The sequence below is a fragment of the Daucus carota genome, chromosome 5 (assembly GCF_001625215.2).
Source record: "Daucus carota subsp. sativus chromosome 5, DH1 v3.0, whole genome shotgun sequence".
Taxonomy (NCBI): Eukaryota; Viridiplantae; Streptophyta; class Magnoliopsida; order Apiales; family Apiaceae; genus Daucus; species Daucus carota.
In genome coordinates this window covers 46,899,597-46,919,805 of record NC_030385.2, presented here as the reverse complement: position 1 = coordinate 46,919,805, position 20,209 = coordinate 46,899,597, and the positions used below count along the sequence as shown (strand labels likewise).

The window sequence follows — 20,209 nt, the reverse complement described above, 5'->3', positions numbered from 1 at the left end:
GGAACTTGCCGACAAATCTGACCTGTGCTTTCGTTTAAAGTAAATGCACCAAATTTCGAGTTTATCTAAACCATTTCTAATTTTATTAAAATTCGAATTTGAAGCAATTAGAAAATTCATAAATAGTTCATACTGTATAATACAACATACAAATTAACTTTTACAGTAAATAAATTAATTTATTTAATAGGAAATTTATTCAATCGAATTTTAGAAACAGTACCAGACAGCGAGTTTCTCTCTCAGAAGAAGCTGAACTGCATATATTTCAAATTTTATATGACTTAAATTACTTCTGAATATTGGAAATATTTTATTTACTACTTAAACTTATAAATATATAATTGGGCACAACAGTTTATTAATCTTAGGAAAAGGTTAGAAACTCCAAATTAGTTTCCAAATCTTTTTCAAAATATTGTTTGTCTTGATCTAATTGACCATACAAATAACAAAATGAATATTTGTATTTACATCAACCAAATCAATGAAATTCAATGTTTTTCTAAACGTATTAAATTCAATGTTATTACAGTTATTCAAAATCTTTTTTCAAAAATGGATTTGGATTAGGTACTCAAATCAAAACTAAAGAAAAGTGTTAGGGGCCGTTTGGGCAAGCTTAAAAAAAGTGATTCTGTGCTTAAAGTAAAGAAGTGGATGAGAAGTGAGAAGTAAATAAGTTAATAAAGTGTTTGGAAAAGAAGCAGAAGCTGTGAGATAGAAGCTAGCATTCTCAGTTTCTTAAAAGTGCTTCTACTTATTTAGACAAACGGGTCAAAAGAAGCAGAAGCCAGAAGCAGCTTCTGATTCTTTAAAACAAACAGGCCCTTAATGATGTTCATTTACTCAGATATGAAAATTGAAAACCAAACAAAACAAAAGTGAGGATAATAAAGCAGAGCAAAGTGGGCCAAAACTAATGACAAATGCAAACAGGAATTAATGAGAGCTATCAGCGGCTATAATAATCACCGAACTCAAACCAGCACTTTACGCGTAACCAGTATCATTAATACGCGCCACCCTTCACTCTGAAGAAAAACTAAAGGCCAGACAGTTCAACAACAGCTCATGATCAAACTCAAACACATCTCTTTTCAAACACACTTTTCTATACTTAACCACTTAGCTAGCTAGCTGCATACTTGTGTGCATATAAGTTTCTTTTTGCTCACACTTACTCAACAAGTAAAGAGAAAAAGCAAAAGAAGACATATATAATCTTTATTTTTTTTATTTATATTAAGTTATTAACAAAGTTCTTGCTTTGTGTACTTCGTTTCTTGGGTTTTAGAAGAGGAGGTTGAAAATGAAGAGTAGAGCTTGGAGCTTGATGTTGGTGGCCTTGCTTCTTGTGGAGTGTGCAAGTGGAGAAGACCCTTATAGATTTTACACATGGAATGTTACTTATGGTGACATTTATCCTCTTGGTGTTAAGCAACAGGTTTTTTTTTTTTTTAATATTTATAAAATGCAACCCTAATCTTTAACTAATTTGACTGCTTATTAAACCTTAAATATGTGTATTCTGTTTGGAATTTCTACAGGGGATATTGATAAATGGGCAGTTTCCCGGGCCACAGATTGATTCGGTGACTAATGACAACTTGATCATCAATGTTTACAACAGTTTGGATGAGCCCTTTCTCTTTTCTTGGTTAGTTCTTCTTCCCTCTTCAATTTTCTTCGTGTTTTGTTAATTTTCCTGTAATGTTGACAAAATTCAAGGATGTTGCAAATCTGTGATGTGTGTATTAGTCTTGTAAACTAGTCATTTTGGGTTATATTCGGCTTTTCGAGTTCTGTATACATAAAATGAGTCGGAATTGGTTCTTGACTTCTTGGTCGTAAATTGTCACCCTTATACCCCCTAGTGTTAAGTAATTTGGGTGTAGGTAGTGCTTTATATTCCTAAATCTGTGGAAATTAGGAATGCTGATGCTACTATACATTGACTGGAAGCTGTACTAATTACATAATGTTCTTTAAGCTTTAACTTTGATTTTCTTTAAGTGATCACCTTGGATGATTGCAAGTAAATGTGTATAAATGGAAATGGTTTAGTTTGTAAGTGGAGAGATACAGAATTGTATGCATTGATTATAAACATTGTGATTAATGAGCAGGAATGGAGTGCAGCAGAGAAGGAATTCATGGCAAGATGGGGTGTATGGGACCAATTGCCCCATTCCACCAGGGCAAAACTTCACATATGTCCTTCAAGTCAAGGATCAGATTGGAAGCTACTTCTATTTTCCCTCCCTTGCATTCCACAAAGCTGCAGGAGGTTATGGTGGCATTAAAATTGCTAGCCGATCTGTCATCCCAGTTCCTTTTTCTCCACCTGCCGGGGATTTCACAGTGCTAGTCGGTGACTGGTTCAAGCAAAATCACACAGTGAGTTGCCTTTCTTGTTAAGCTCTGTATATGTGGTTTGGACTTTGTGATATATGCTTAACTTTATTTTTCTTTTAGGAATGCTTATATTCTTGACTTTGTAGGATTTGAAATCAATTTTGGACAGTGGGAATAATCTTCCCTTTCCAGATGGACTTGTTATTAATGGACTGTCAGCAAACTCGTTCACTTTTACCGTTGATCAAGGTGATTTCAACTTGGTATATCCAAGACAAAAGTGGTCAAAATTTTTTAATGTTAAACTTTAGATAAGTAAGCATATTTCTAATGTGATTCACTGATTGTGATTCTCGAAACTCATTGGCAGGTAAGACTTATAGGTTCCGGATATCAAATGTGGGCCTTACTACCTCAGTCAATTTCAGAATCCAGGGGCACAAGATGATTCTGGTTGAGGTCGAAGGAACTCATACGCTACAAAATACATATGATTCTCTCGACATACACTTGGGGCAATCCTACTCTGTGTTAGTCACAGCAGATCAACCTCCACAGGATTACTTCATTACGGCTTCCACACGATTCACTTCCCCAGTGCTGACATCTACATCTGTACTTCATTACAGTAATTCAGCAGGCAGTGTTTCTGGTCCTCCCCCTGGTGGGCCAACAACTGAGGTCGACTGGTCTCTCAGCCAAGCACGTTCAATCAGGTGAGCTGCATATTGCATTGCAAAAAGCTTGCTATACTTTTATTCATCTAGTGATCAAAGTGCAAAACGACTAATAGTGTGTGTTTGTGCGTATGTGCACGCCCACGCGGCTGCGCGCTGGATACGCCTTGTTTAATTTTAATATAAAAATTGCGGACTTGGCTCTTTGTTTAGTCTCAAACAAGCAAACAGTTTTCTGATACCTCTTTTTCTAACCTTTTAAGTTGTCTCAGCCTTCTTACCATGAATAGTGTAACAGGCATATAATCTAGATACTACATTACTATGTTCATAGAATCTCATTTGATATAAATAAGTAGCAAATTCAGAACTAAAGAAGCAAGGGAAGTTTATTTCAAGTCAAAATGATGTGCAAGAGAGATTACCAAATCCTATATGTGTGTTTCTTAAGTAGCAGAATTGTAATCGTCAACTCTGCACTCATGTTTTCCTTAAAATATATTGGCTTTTGTATTTTTTTTTTTAATAAATGTACTTAAGTGTCCACTCTTGTAATGCATTATTATATAACAGGAAGAACCTGACAGCAAGTGGACCAAGACCCAATCCTCAGGGATCTTATCATTACGGATTAATAAACACAACCCGGACCATAAGACTTGCAAACTCTGCCCCGGTCATCAATGGAAAGCAAAGATATGCTGTCAATGGTGTATCCTTCATTCCTGCAGACACACCACTTAAACTTGCAGACTACTTCAACATACCAGGTGTCTTCACCCTTGGGAGTATCCCAGATAACCCTTCCGGTAGCGGTGGCTACCTCCAGACTTCTGTGATGGCTGCTGATTTTAGAGGATTTGTCGAGGTTGTATTCGAGAACTCAGAAGACAGTGTGCAGTCATGGCATGTTGATGGACACCACTTCTTTGTTGTGGGGTAAGTTTGTTAAGATAATTCAACCTATACTTCTCAGTTTTTTGCTCCCCAAGTTGACTGGTCTAGATAAACATTATGCAAATGTTTGCTATTCTTCCTTGCTTTTGGACTTGAACTTGATTACTCGACACTGAACATATATTTCCTTGAACATCATCGTGTGATCAGGTTGAATGGGGGCGAGTGGTCACCTGCAAGCAGAGAAACTTACAATCTGCGAGATACTGTTGCTCGTTCCACTGTTCAGGTAAACTGAACATCCTACCAATCCCAATTCCTGAATCATATTTCCATTAGTTCAAACCGAGTACCAGAGCCATCTTCATGCATTGCTCTAAAAACTGTAGTATGTAATTCAATCACCAAATATGGTAATCTTTTTCTGCTGTTTTCAGGTGTATCCAAGTTCATGGACTGCAGTATACATGCCACTAGACAATGTTGGAATGTGGAACATCAGGTCTGAGAACTGGGCACGGCAATACTTGGGACAGCAGTTCTATTTACGAGTGTATTCTCCTGCGAATTCATGGAGGGATGAATATCCCATTCCTTCAAATGCACTTAGATGTGGCCAGGCAGTTGGCCACTAGATGAGTCTGCATCCCTCTTTGGATTGTCCAAAGGGTGACAAGTTTTCAAAAGATGAGATTATGGTAGAGATTTACTAAAAATGATAATTATACTAAACTAGTTTATGCTAAGTGTTTCTTCAAGAATTTTGGGTTTCATGTTTGTTCATTTTTTGTTGGATCATAGTTTTAATGTTGATGTATACCTGTTTAATTTATCTGATTAGTTTCTAGTATATGTAATTTTTTTTAATATTTACAAGTATATTGTTGTACGCCTAAAATATTATTAACTGTGTTTTTCTCAACTTAATACATTATATTATATGAAAGGGTCAAACATGTACACCGTGCGGCAATAATTTTGGAGATCACAAGTTAAATCTGAAATTGAGATATTCTGTAATATGCTAAAATTTTCAGATACACAGGTGCTGCTCATCCAAAAATCTAAATAATTAACACGGTAAGAATTAAGAGAGGTATTGATATTGCATGTAGTAACAATAACTCTTTTAATAACTCTTTTTGCTGAAAAATAGATTACATATTCTGCCTTTTTAATTAATATAAGAAGATATCATATTTTAATTAAAAATACATAAATATTAAAAAAAGTTATTTTTTGCAATAACATTTTTTCAAAAATTACAGATTTCAACCGCACTCCGGAACCAGAGGAGAGGTTATCTAATAGTCTTCATTTTAATTTTTAAAAAAATACTTGGTGCACAATTAATTATGCAATTAAAACCCACCACATCACCTGTCACATCATTATATACAAATTTTCTGTATTATGTAGCGCTACTCTAATTTTTAAGTAACAACACCACCAGTCCAGTAAAACCAAGTAAGGCCGGCTAATAATCAATACCCTTTATTAATAAGCGAAACCACGTTTCGGTGGAACATCGGTACTAAAGTACCAAAATTTGGTCCTCCTATATATTTAATTATATATTTATTATTTCTTTTAAAAGTATTATACTCCTATTGGAACACATATATATTAATCTTTAATATATAATATAGTTTCCACAACCAAATATTCGTAAACGCTATCATAATTTGCAAAAATAAATATTCTGCATCTATCAAGACATTGTCATATATTATATACATTATCTTTGTTTAGATATGATACTTATTATGTATTGATTTTTACCCCTATTTTAATTTTAAATTTTTCTAAAAACGTTATTTTCAAATAGTTTATTTATAAAGCATGTTTAAGTTATTTAACTTTAATTTTTAAAACTAATTTTACAACTATACTTTATTTTTAAAACATATTTAAGTTATTTAGCTTAAAATTTTAGTTTGTCATACAAGCAAACACAAACAAGTAAACAACTACCACTCCTAAATCTACGAGAACTCCGACCTATATTACACAAATCTATTATAACTCTAAAACAATTACAAAAGAACTCCACCCAACATTACACATCATTATTATAGCTCTAAAATAATTATAAATTTAGTCATCACTTTTCTCATCGGTGATAGCTTTCTGATTCAGTCATTGTCAAGTGTTTCAGCAGGACGGTTTTCGAAAGTTGTTGCAGTGAAGTATTGGACCACAACTGATTAATCATTCCCCGAACCAGACCTTACCACATCTTTACAGGTCTTTCTCTCTTGATCACCATATTTAGATTTATGTGAACATAACCTGCAAAAAAAAAATATCATGTACAAATTTTACACAGTGCAAATTAACAAAACCTCTTAATAGTCTTAATACACAATATTGTAAAGAGCTGAGCAATGCTGGATAGGTCCAAGCCAGTCTGTTGTTTCGGGTTATTTTACTTATCCATAAAGCAGTTTGTTATTTTGGGTTATTTTACTTATTCATAATTCGGCCTGTTGTGTATTCGAGGTAAATCTTAAATATTTTATTTAATGATTATTTATATTTTCCAGCTATGCTTACATCAGAAATTCAGAATACAATGACAAAAGAAAGGCAACGCAAAACAAGAGATTCTGAAAATAATGATAAGCAAGATGAACGTAACAAGAAGCGCAGGAAAAAATATATGGAACAGGTACGAGAAACAATCCCAAAAGGCCCAAAAGACTACTTTTGAGTTTATAAACATATTTGACTTATTCATATAAAAAACACACAAGTTTATCAAGTTCAATATTCATATACTGACCAATCAAGAGTATTATTTCCACAGAAGGCTGAAAAAATGCAAGCTACACAGACGGAAGATCATTTGGCTCTTAATACAAGTTAGAAATTAATTTTGTATTTCAATGTTTATATGTTTTTTAGACAATTTGATTATATCAAGCATGCAAAATTTTACGTCAATTGTTTATTTAGCAGAAAATCTTCAAGAAATGACTCAAGTGGATATAGTCAGAGACAAACGTAACAAAAAAAGACGTGAAAAGTACAAAGAAAGAAAGTCGAATTATGGTTTGTATTTATTCCTTATTTTCAAAGATACCCGTGCACAAATTTAAACATGTATTTATGATATATATATATATATATATATATATATATATATATATATATATGCTAATCATATTGTTGAATTTTATATGATCAACAACAGCTATTGACTTTAATCCACCACAAATTGCTGCACCATTGGTTAACGATGAACATACAGGTTTGTATATTCATATTGGTGTCACAGGCTATTATGAATATGAAAAACATAATATATTGATTCTAATTATATAGTAATGACAATTCTTGAAATATAGTCAAGGAAAACATAATATAATATATACTATCATGTACTGGCTTCATTCATTTAATTTGTAATGCAGAAAATCTCCTACAACGGACTCCAGTTGAGAAAACCAATGATAGACGTAATAAACAAAGGCGTGAAAAGTACAAAGAGAAAAAGTTACAGGCATTACAAGCTGGTTTGTATCTTATAATTACATTAACAATCACTCTTTTGTGTGTTTTACATCTTATTAACATTACGCAACTCGCTTTGAAAAATGTGAAGATACTTCTGCAACTGCTAAAAGATGTACAACCAGGAAATTTAAATCTGACATGGAAAGAGATGAATATAATAAACAACGTCGTGAAAGACGCAAGGAAAAAGCATCAGAATCTGGTGAGATACTGTATACTTATGCTTATTTATTTGTGTACTATTACATATAGTTAAGCATATTATTATTAACATTTCAAAATTTTAAAACTTTGCAGGAAACACACAGTTCCTTGCTAATTTATGTTGTTTCTCTTCCTATTAATTTTATGATATTCCATTAATATAGATGTACTTTATTATTACTACATTATATATGCAATAATATGTACATCTTATAACAGTTTCAGACAACAATCACCTGGAATCGAGAGCTATTAATCCTTACTTCATAGTCCAGAATTCTGTTCCACGGACAGGTTTGTTTTTAATCCCAGAATCCTCATTTATGACTTATTTCTGGAATCCTATTCCAGTATTAATATATGCATGTAATTACCTATTCGTTTTTTCAGATTTTACACATTTATTACTTATTTATGAGTTTAATATCTGATGTTAGTATTAATTTAATTACCTACCTCTTTGTGAAGATTATACACCGCTTAGCAACAGGATGAAGAATAAAGTAAACAAAAGAAAAAGAAAATTCGGTATGCTATCTTAAATTCATATAATTTTGTATATTATAATTACAAATACAATTAGTTACCTCTTTTTCTAATGAGTGAATATTTTTATTCTTGCAAATATCGTTGCAGCAATGAATGAAACCATTCTTGATATAGGAAGTGCAGATAAAATATGTTACTATTGCAAAGCACATATGTGGGAATTGGAACAATCTCAAGGAGGAAAGAAAGCCAGTAATCAAGGCTTCTCACTTTGTTGTGGTAAAGGAAAAGTTGATCTGCCTCTATTGAAAGAAACACCAGCTGAATTGCTTTTGCTATTTGATTGTGATGATCAAATGTTTGTGAAAAATATCCGAGTATACAATAATGCCTTTGCATTTACATCCATGGGGGGGAAAATCGATAACAGATATAATAATGGCGGAGGACCATACGTATTTATTTTACATGGTCAGACATATCATCAAATTGGATCATTGCACCCAGTGGTCGGTAAGAAACCAGTTTTTGCACAATTATATATGTTTGATAATGAAAGGGAACTTGAAGAACGTTTGAATTTTCCTTCAAACGGTGACAAGCTGGACAAAGATATTACTGTTGCCTTAACAACTATGTTACACCGAGATAATGAATTAGCAAAGACTTTCCAAAGTGTTCGGGACAGATTTAAGGATACTGATTTAGTTCAGGGAAAACTACGTTTGGTGGCAAATCGCGAAACTGATGGTCGTAACAGTAACAATCCAACAGCTCCATATGAGTTTGCAGCATTAATTGCAGATGATGATTTGTCCAACTCTAGAGATATTGTGATTAAATATCAGAGTGGTACTCTACGTAGAATATCAACACTAAATCCAGCTTTCATGCCTTTACAATATCCATTATTATTCCCACATGCAGAACAGGGATACAGGACTGGAATTTTACATCGTGGGGTAACACATGCTTCAGAAAATAAAAGAGATGTGGTGACTATGCGGCAATTTTATAGTTTCAGATTACAACATCGCGATGATGAAGGGCATACATTACTTAGAGGGGGACGATTATTCATGCAATTTGTGGTGGATGCATGGGCATGTATTGAGAATGCTAGACTAACATGGGTATTAAAAAACCAAAGTGTTTTAAGATCAGATGTGTACAATAATATTGTTGATTCTGTGAACCGTGGTGATGTCGATGCATCAGCTGTAGGAAAGAAACTTATATTACCATCATCATTTACTGGGAGTGCGCGCTACATGCAACAAAATTATCAAGATTGCATGGCTGTTTGTAGAAGATTTGGAAGCCCTGATCTGTTTATTACTTTTACATGCAATCCAAAGTGGCCTGAGATTACAAGATACTGTAATAAGATTAAAAATGCCTCTCCTTATCATAGACCAGATATAATGGCAAGGGTGTTTAAGATCAAACTTGATTTGCTTCTGGAAGATTTGTGCCACAATAATGTTCTTGGAAAAGTTATCGGAGGTACTGGTCATATGTTTTGTATTTTCCTAATGTACTTATTATTGATTTTTAATTTGTTCGTTATCTTACTCTTATTTATTATTTGCAGTTGCTTATACTATTGAGTTTCAAAAAAGAGGTTTGCCACACGCTCACATAGTTGTGTGGCTTGATGAGTCTAATAAATGTAAAAATACCGAGGATATTGATTTTTTAATCTCAGCTGAAATCCCAGACAAAGATATTGATCCAGCTGGATATAATGCAGTTTCAAAGTTTATGGTCCACGGTCCATGCGGTGAACTCAATAAAAAATGCCCTTGCATGAAAGATAATAAGTGTACTGTCCATTTCCCAAAAGACTACAGGAATGAAACTACAATTGATTCCAATGGTTATCCTGTTTACAAAAGACGTAACAATGGACGTGTAATAATGCGCAAGGATGTTGCTATCGACAACAGGTATTACTTTCATTCATTTGTATTACAACACACTCTAGATTTAATATAATTGCAATTATTTGTTATGTTGTGAGTGGAAATAATGTTATTTGTTTATTTTGTGATACAGGAAAATAGTTTTATACATAACAATACTGTTTATTATCAAGTTTATTTATAACGTTAAGAGTTTATACTATAAATAAAACTGCTGATTGTAAATTTTTAGTAGCGTCGATAAATTGTTATAACTATCTATTATTATCTTAGTTATCTATGCACTAAATTTCCTTTATTGCTAAATACATTAAAAAGTAGCCATATTATTACTATTGTAATTATTGTTTTCTTATATTATTAATATGTTTAGTTTGCTTTTGTTTTTAATTTCTCCTATATAATTTTAAATAATTATGCTGAGTTGTATCCATGTATTCAAATTTCGGGATCCAATTTTAACATCATATTATTTTACTTGCAGATTTATTGTTCCATACAATAGAGGTCTTATCGTTAAATATCAAGCTCACATAAATGTTGAATGGTGTAATCAAGGTCGTTTGATTAAGTATATGTTCAAATATGTGACTAAAGGCCCGGACAGAGCAACAATGGTTATTGAGAAAACAGAAAAACCACAAACTGATGAAGAGAATGGAAAAATAGATAAGAATGAAGTTGATGACTATATAGCATGCCGGTACATCTCTTCAATTGAATCATGTTGGCGAATATTCGAATTCCCAATTCATTATAGAAAACCTGTGGTTGTGAAATTAACATTTCATTTGGAGAATGAGCAACAAATTTGTTTCAGAGAGAACGAGTCACTGCCTACAGTTTTGCAAAGACTACATCCGGATGCAACAATGTTCATACAGTGGTTTGAAACAAATAAGCGATACCAATGTGGAAGAGAACTTACTTATGTGCAGTTTCCAGAAAAATTTTTGTGGGACAATAAGGGAAAACTTTGGACTAAACGAAAGAATAAAATTCAAGTCGTAGGCAGGTTGGTGTACGTTCATCCAATGGCTGGAGAGCTTTTTTATTTAAGAATGTTGTTGAATGTTGTACGTGGAGCAACATGTTTTGAGGATATACGCACAGTTAACGGTGTCGTTTACAGCACGTATAAAGAAGCTTGCCTGAAGTATGGGCTCCTTGAAAGTGATGATGATTGGCACTTGGCACTCTCAGATGCTTCTATCCACCAGACAGGGTCACAGCTTCGACTATTATTTGTTACTTTGTTGTTGTTTTCAGATGTTTCAGATGTTAGAACACTATGGGATAAGAATTGGAAGCTATTTTCAGATGATATTGAATATAAAGAGAGGAAAAATTCTGGATTACGAAATTTTGTCATCAGTGAACAACGTCTCCAGTCCCTTACTTTGTTAGATGTTGATTATCAGCTACGTAAAAGAGGGAAATCACTATCAGATTTTCCTGCTCTTCCACCACTGGATACTGATCTTATACAACAAAGTCAGAACACACTACTATATGAAGAATATATGTACGACAAGCATGCACTAGCAGTTGAGGCCAAAAAGTGTTTAGATATGTTAAACGAAAAACAATTGAATGTATACATGACTATTACCACGAATGTTAAACAAAAGACAGGAGGTTTATATTTCGTATACGGTCATGGAGGCACCGGGAAAACATTTTTATGGAAGACTATCATCAGCTCTCTTAGATCAGAAGGAAAAGTAGTCCTAGCAGTTGCTTCATCTGGTATTGCATCGTTACTAATTGAAGGTGGACGTACAGCACATTCAAGATTTAAGGTCCCGATCAACATTGATGAAAATAGTACATGTGATATAAAACAAAAAACATTTTTGGCAGAACTGATAGCTCAAACTGATTTGGTTGTTTGGGATGAAGCACCTATGAATCATAAGCACGTTTTTGAGGCAGTTGATCGCTCTTTTCGTGATATTATGCGGCTGAAAGATCAGAGTAATTTGGATAAACCATTCGGAGGCAAAACAGTCCTATTAGGAGGCGATTTTAGACAAATTTTACCAGTTTTGCCTAACAAAGGACGAGCAGATGTTGTTATGGCATCAATAAATAATTCGTATTTATGGGATGATTGTGTTGTTTTTAAATTAGATCAAAATATGAGGATTGAGACAGATGCTCCGCTCATTACAGTTTCAGGCCAACAAATCTCATACGCAGATTGGGTTATTAGTGTGGGCGAAGGAAAGGTGCATACAGTTTCATCAACTAATGAAGGGGAGCAATGTTGGACAGAAATACCATCTGAAATATTACTTGATCCTAAAGATAATGGTAAGAAAGTAATAAGTGAAACAATCTATTACGACTTATGTGACAATGGTAAAGAACCCAGCTACTTTAGGGATCGTGCCATCTTGACCCCTTTGAATGAAGATGTTGATGCGATAAATAAAGACGTACTAAGTCACTGGCCAGGTTTGTATCAAAATGCAATTATAATAGTTCATCACTACTCCGTTTCTAACTAATTTCTAATAAATATTATATAATCTTATTTTACAGGTGAATCCAAGGTATATTTAAGCTCGGACTCAATATGCAAGGGATCGGTAAACTGCGAATCACAAGAATGTATGTACCCATCAGAACTCTTAAATTCAATGAAATTTGCAGGAATACCTAACCATGAACTAGAGCTTAAAATTGGAGCTCCGATTGTTTTAATGAGGAATATAGCACCAGCTAAAGGACTGTGCAATGGTACAAGACTGATTATAACTCAACTATGTGCCAGAGTTATAGAAGGGATTATAATAACAGGTAATCACATAGGCGAGAAAGCTTTTATACCCAGAATTTGCATGAGACCTACAGATTCTACATTGCCGTACACGTTTAAAAGAATACAATTCCCGGTTGCTTTATGCTATGCAATGACTATCAACAAAAGTCAAGGCCAGACCTTAAAATTTGTCGGGTTATATTTGCCTAAGCCAGTATTTAGTCATGGACAACTCTACGTAGCTATATCAAGGGTGACCTCGCCATTGGGATTACATATCGTTTGTGAGAGTGATAGCCATCCAATATATGGGATGACTAAAAATGTTGTATATCACGAAATATTCTATGGTTTGTAGTTTTCCCTACTTCATCATATGTTTAAAGAAGTGATTTATTAGAAATTTTATCATCTATTATATTTAATGTCTGTTTTACGATACAAGTATTTTAACAGGATTTACACAACTTAACATGCACATTCACAGTTATCGTATATCATTGACACATGCTATAATCTTATAAACAAAAAAGAAGTTGCGTACCTGATTCAGTTTAAATCTGATAATCATTACATATTCCCCCACAAGATTGACTCCTAATTCTGCAATCTGTATACACTCTGCATTTTACACAAATACATCTCCCCTGATCTGCACACAATTATATTAAAATTTCAGTAAGTATGTTCCTCCACACTATCATTGACACATGCTATAATCTTATAAACAAAAAATAAGTTGCGTACCTGATTCAGTTTAAATCTGATAATCATTACATATTCCCCCACAAGATTGACTCCTAATTCTGCAATCTGTATACACTCTGCATTTTACACAAATAAATGATTGGGCAATGGAATATTCATGTCATACCAATAAATTAGAATTTAGAAACACATGCTACAATCTTATAATCCTACCTGTTAAAATATAAAACTAAGAATAACGATCCTTCCTCCTCATCATTTTGCTGACTCACTCCTATCTGAGTACAACTGAAACAACTTCACGATTATGGTGACACTGGATCCATTAAAAGAACTGTATAAATGATCCTCATCTCCCCTGATATGCACACAATTATATTAAAATTTCAGTAAGTATGTTCCTCCACACTAAAGAAAATTATAACTTTCAACTGTCCTGTATATGTTTTATAAATCGTTAAATATATATACATGAACAGAAAACAATTTCATGATATTTAATAACAAAATAATCACAAGATTAATTCCAACTATCATCATTAAGCACCTTCACTACAGATGGACAAAATTAGCCTTCTAGAATATTCAACATGTAAAATAATGGAAATTTTAACATTTTTTTAGAAAATAATTTTTTTAAAAAAAAACAATGATTCACAACCTAATTATATAAATATTTATTTATTTATATTATAAACATATAAGACATTCAATATTTTCCCACAATTAATTATTTTGTGATATAAAAGTTATAGAAGTTTTGATATTTATATATATGTAAAAAATAAATCATTTACTAAAATCCACAAATATTAATATATTAAATTATAAGGGTTTCGACAACATTATTTTTCCACTCAACACTGTGCCTAAATTTTTTAGCAAAATCCGACATTTTAAAAAATTCCCCATTAAAATATCTTTATAACTAAATATATTATTAATTTAAATACAAAAATAGAATTTTACTAATATGTAATCAGATGTCTACTAGAATTCGTTTCAATATAAAAACCTACTTATAACGAGGATACAAATCCTTATATATTATAAGTCCATACATAGCAAAGCTTATTACTTTTATTATCGTTATGGCATCTTCCTTACACGAGCTGCCACTTCACCTAATTATCATCATCATGCAAAAGATATCTTCTCAAAATTTCTTAAATTTCTTCAATTTCTTTCTCGCATGGTCAGCTACAAAAAGACAACCAACTATCCAGATGTTATTGGACAACTACCCAATAGATGAATTGTACTTCTGGGGACATGACATTCACAGGCCTCATGAAACTATGTTTTTACGTTTTATGAAAATCTCAAGATATTTGAAGAACAAAGATGCAACGTTTTACCTGGTGTTCAAGAGTATTATGATCAGGAGATACGAAGAATTTAAGGATTTTGGTGGAGCATATGAAGAACTAGAATCATTGTCAATGAATAACCACACAAAATCTATGTTGTTAAAGAGTTTGCTGGATGTATATTATTTCCCAGACAAAAGACATGTTGCAGTTGCTACTATAATCAACCTAGCAACAAATTGCATGACAAGAATACAAATTCCAAGAATGATCACAACATTCAAAACCATAACACGGGCTATCTATCCAGATACAATGTTCGACCAAATATTGTCCCCTCCTATTTGCAACAAATATAATACTTTAGAAGAAAAACACTACAAGCCAGATGGGATGCCAATTTATTCTCAGGAAATAAACAATTTTTCTTGCAACTATTGTAAAGTGGCTATCATATTTGCATGTTTGACATAATATGTTTTAATGGAATAAATTTCTTTTCCCCAATGTAGTAAAGTTTTCATTTTTTCTTACAAATATTGTGAAGCAGCTATCATATTTGACATAATATGTTTTAATGAAATATACCTCTTTTCGGCACTGTATTTAAGTTTTCATGTGTATAGTTACTGCTCATCTTTAATATTTGCATCCTATTATCCTAAATATTAAATTTAACAGATATACCATACATTCATATGTACTATCTATAAACAAATTATAAGAAAAAATTTAAACAATTAATAAAATAATTACAAATTTAATTCGAACTACAATAGAAAATATATAATATTCATTACAAACTATTTCAAAATATTTTTAATATAATTGTACTCTAAATTATAACTATATATTATGTCAATTAAATATTATGTTATATTAGAAAATTTAATATATTATAAATTCTATCGAGAAAAGAATTCTACTTCGACAAATAATCTCAGAAACATCATAATCATATACAATAACTGTATTAAGGACTTCTAATTCTATAAGGTTTACAAATGTTAAACAACTAATGTAATATTAGAAAATTTAATATATTATAAATTCTATTGAGAAAAGAATTCTACTTCAAGAAATAATCACAGTTACATCAGAATCATATACAATAACTATATTAGAATCATATACAAAAACTACATTAAGGAATTCTAAACTTATAAGGTTTACAACTGTTAAACATCTATATATATACCCTTAATATTGCCTCTTGGACTAACGAATTCCAGGCCATTGCCGTCAAATACAAAAAGGTGTGTGTTTTACCTCTCTGTCGATGTTTTGTTCATGATTTAGATCTGATTGACTTAAATAAGGTTGATCTGTAGATGCATTATATATCATCTTATGTAATCCCATATATATTCTTTATGACATGCAACTATTCTGAACATGGAATATGTATATTGTGTTTCATCATTAAACAATAAAAACCTTCAGTAACTGCCTAACACATAATGATTTTCTTATTATTGGCCTTTCAGATATTCACTATGGAAAGAACATATCAATATTTAGAGGAACTAACACCTAACAAGGAGGATAGCAAAATCAAAGTTCGGGTAACAAGAGAATGGGAATCAAGAAATCCAAACACTAACCATCTTATCAACAAGAACTACATTCTGATGGATGAACAAGTAAGATCCTCCCTGCACAACCAAATTTATTTCCCTACTTTATAATGTCGATACAATTACATATATGTAATATTCTATATATACACAGGACACCCTCTATCATGTTTGGTTAATGTGGATAAAATTACATCTATCTAACATTATATGTGTGTGTGTGTGTGTGTGTGCAGGGCATGCTTTTCCATGTTTTGTTGATGCTCAATCAAATAGATGAATACACAAGAAGAATACAAGTTGGGAACCTTTATTTGATTTCTACTTTTGCAATTGCATGTGCAAATGATACTTACAGACCAGTCAAAGGAGATAAAGTAATTAACTTTACCAGGAAAACAAACATCAAAAAACTAGGTGATGACTCATCTATCCCAAGGCATGGATTTGAACTGGCGACATTTGACGAAGCAAGATCCAGGGTTGGAGCAACTACAACACTTATTGGTACCTAACAAAATATCATGACTAACTGTTTACATTATACGTACCAGATTATTACATAATTTGTTATTACTTCATTATTCCAGATGTTGTGGGAAAGCTAAAGTCCTTCACTAGAATACAAACTTTGCCCCGTAACAAAGAAAAACTAGACATCACCCTCCAAGATGATACGTAAGTTATTCACAATCTCAATTTTTAAGGTCAACATCACCAAAATATGTAATTACACATTATATTTTATGGCCTGACTTATGAATCTAAACGATGACTTGTGATTTACAATGCAGAGGCGATGAAATGACTGTCACACTATGGGGACAACAGGCACATCAGTTTGAAGATTTAAAGAATGAATACCAAAGACCAAATATTGTGTTAATTGTCACAGGCACCAAAGCGGTTATGTACAATGGTAATATACACTTTAACAATTTTTGCATCAACTATGAGTAAATACTAAATATAACCTTGAAATGCAATATTTGTGTGGTAATTTTGATGTATATTAAGTGTATGTTTATGTTATGATAATATTGCACTGAATCTAGGATATGTTTCACTTTAATATTGCCTACAGCAAAGCCTACATTATCAGCAACAAGCGCAACACAGTACTTTATAAACATAGATTACCCCGCGGTGAACATATTACGCAAAAAAGGAGGACAAGAGAAACTGGTGCCCGTTATTATTCAACCTATTACAAATCCTAGACAACTTCTGCTTGACAACATCGACCACATATCTATTGAAACACTACTCGATATTATGTTACCAGATGGTAAAAAGGTAGATATTTCAGAGCCTTTAATTTCTATTGACATATATTACAAACAAAATGGAATTGTAACTTTGCAAAAATATTTCAACAAAAACAAGTCTAATTTATACTTTCTTCTTATTCAAATGCAAGGAATTCTATTGCTCAATTGAGGCAAAAGTGATTGGGATAGTACCAAACTATGGATGGTATTACATTGGATGCAATAAATGTTTCACAAAAATGAAAGTCCCTCCCCATTGCAACAGTTGTACAAACAAAGATACAAGTCCAGTGAAGAAATACAGCGTGCTTTTAAAAGTACAAGACCAGACTTCAACTACAACAGTGTTACTTTTTGATAGATATGTTTTGGATTTGGTAAAGGTTCCAGTTCAGCACGTGCTAGACAATGACGAGGTATGTTTAATTTTGCATAAATCAATTAATTTAGCAATATTTATTTACTTACACTAACTTTGTTCAATCTTATGTTCTTCACCAGAGTGCAGACCCATCAAATATACCATCAATTCTTAATAACATTATTGGGGGTACATTCAAGTTCTATTTGAAAATTACAGCATACAACACAACCGGAGTAAGAAAGGAAGGCTATACAGTTGTGAAAGTCGAGGAAATGGAATGCGAGGAAAATCAAGGAGACAAGCCAGTTAAAGAGAAAAGACCACCTTCAACAAGTACGAAGCAAATGTATGATGATTCAAATATAGATTCTGAAGTTGGAATTTATAATTGCAAGTATGTACCAGAAACAGAGCTAAATAAAGGGAAAAGAACTCACGAAAAGAAGGGGCTCCATACACTCAACCACCAGGAAAACCAAAAGAAGCATAAAGTGAACTCTCCCGTGGACAATAAACTTTCAGAAAACAAAGGCGATGAGGGAATAACCAGACCAGACAAAAAATCTGATCAACGACAGAAGACGGTGCCCACAGCTTATAAGAATAAGAAACCTCCACCTGCAACTACTAAACAGAATACCAATAAACCACAGATACCGGTGAATGAACCAACAAACAAAGAGCAGGTACCATCAAAAAATGATGAAGCAATTAAGAGAAACAGTACTTCCAACAAAACAATCCAAAAAGATTTGAATGGTGGAAAGGAGAAGAAAACCAACCCAAAGTAAGTATTTTGTATTTTATAATTTGCTGATGAGATAATTTCATATTTAATGTTATCCTATTTACAACCAATTTCCCCCCAAAATATTATCATTTAGTATCTGCAAGCATACTGGGATATCGACATTCAATGTTATCTAAATTTCCTTTCAGGGTTCCTTTACTCAGCTCAGAACCACACACCCCTGATAACAAGAGAAAACATCGGACATCAACTGCTACAAAGAATGCCAAAAAACCAAAATTCACTGACAGTTGCATAAACAAGGCTACAGAAGACAAGATTGGCAACAAACCTCACAAATTATATGCACGTGATGACACGCTGAAGACAAAGAAGATAACTTCTGACAAGAAGACCACTGCAAAGCTATTACAAGGAACCAACAAAAAAAATGATAATCAGTGAGAATTTGTCTTTCCACCTACTAAAAACGGTATACTTCATATTTACTATTATCACAGACACAACATAGGCATATGTCCTGCAATTTTCTCTTATTCAATATTAAGATTTTGATATTTGGTTTAAACATAAATATTAGATACATGCTCATTCCTCCTTATTCAAATTCCAATGTTTAATATATTTCATATTCTGTTCCATTTACTCACCGTATTATGTTCCTTATGCTCGATATAAAATTCAATCCACAGTCTTAATTCATATCTAAAACAATCAAAATACACAGATGCATGTAAGGTTTACGACAACCCTAACTTTGAGGTCACATATATAATAAATCTTAATACTTTCCAAGACCCATTCCGAATGATCTGACAGAGAAACTCAAACAAAAGCCACACACGAAAATACAAACCAAAACCACATAAAGATAAAACTCCTAATACATGCAACACTACTTGAAATCCATCACAACAATATTATCAACTCTAACCTCTGAAACAATTAATCAAACATACCAACACCACAATTTAAGTTTAACCAGCCAAAACCCCAAACTAATCAATTCAATTCAATGATAATAATTAATAACAGGAACAAAATAATAGCAGATAATAATTCAAATAATAAAATCAACAGAACAAGTGCTAACCTCCTCATTTCTCATCCACCAAAAGACAATCGCACCGCCACGCAGATCCAACAAACACAATACACCTCATCAACCGTGATCAAAAACCAACAACTAAACCTCCGGCCTCACTTTAATTCGAATATAAAATTAGTATCTTCACAGTATGCCTCTTCCAATTGATGCTTCATCAACTAAAGCAAAAATATACAGACATTATTGACAAATGTGACTAGCGGTGTCGGAATAAGAGAACCCAACCAATTTTCTACCTAAAAATCACGGTCAATTTCATCCTTTAATGTATTTTTTTAAAATAT

General features: G+C 32.7%; 1 protein-coding gene and 2 long non-coding RNA genes across 7 annotated transcripts; 2 read left to right on the top strand and 1 right to left on the bottom strand.

The window, feature by feature from the left end:
* Window positions 1-925: 925 nt before the first annotated feature.
* Window positions 926-4,782, top strand: LOC108223048 (L-ascorbate oxidase homolog). Of its 2 annotated transcripts, XM_017397101.2 has the most exons (9): window positions 998-1,191; window positions 1,298-1,447; window positions 1,551-1,660; window positions 2,130-2,400; window positions 2,505-2,607; window positions 2,729-3,074; window positions 3,609-3,974; window positions 4,143-4,221; window positions 4,370-4,782. In XM_017397101.2, the coding sequence occupies exons 2-9, from the start codon at window positions 1,313-1,315 to the stop codon at window positions 4,565-4,567; spliced, it is 1,608 nt and encodes a 535-aa protein (XP_017252590.1). In that variant the 5' UTR covers window positions 998-1,191; window positions 1,298-1,312; the 3' UTR covers window positions 4,568-4,782. The 2 variants fall into 2 exon arrangements, with proteins under 2 accessions (XP_017252589.1, XP_017252590.1); XM_017397100.2 differs by having other exon boundaries at window positions 926-1,447.
* Window positions 4,783-5,824: 1,042 nt separating this feature from the next.
* On the bottom strand, window positions 5,825-20,209 carry LOC108222627 (uncharacterized). Of its 4 annotated transcripts, XR_010291814.1 has the most exons (8): window positions 19,911-20,209; window positions 19,149-19,222; window positions 18,504-18,693; window positions 16,459-16,509; window positions 13,758-13,902; window positions 13,584-13,660; window positions 13,381-13,488; window positions 5,825-6,224 (listed from the first exon to the last, which is right to left on the bottom strand). It is a non-coding gene; the product is annotated as an uncharacterized LOC108222627 (long non-coding RNA). The 4 variants fall into 4 exon arrangements; XR_010291815.1 differs by lacking the exon at window positions 16,459-16,509 and having other exon boundaries at window positions 18,504-18,684; window positions 19,911-20,208; XR_001807022.2 differs by lacking the exon at window positions 16,459-16,509 and having other exon boundaries at window positions 19,911-20,207.
* On the top strand, window positions 6,247-7,445 carry LOC135152562 (uncharacterized). Its single transcript, XR_010291816.1, has 3 exons — window positions 6,247-6,603; window positions 6,742-6,986; window positions 7,129-7,445. It is a non-coding gene; the product is annotated as an uncharacterized LOC135152562 (long non-coding RNA).

Coding starts and splice junctions, on each gene's coding strand:
- LOC108223048 (XM_017397100.2), top strand. CDS start 1,313: ATGAAGAGTAGAGCTTGGAGCTTGATGTTGGTGGCCTTGCTTCTTGTG. Junction 1,661..2,129: donor GAGCCCTTTCTCTTTTCTTG/GTTAGTTCTTCT, acceptor ATTAATGAGCAG/GAATGGAGTGCAGCAGAGAA. Junction 4,222..4,369: donor TTGCTCGTTCCACTGTTCAG/GTAAACTGAACA, acceptor TGCTGTTTTCAG/GTGTATCCAAGTTCATGGAC.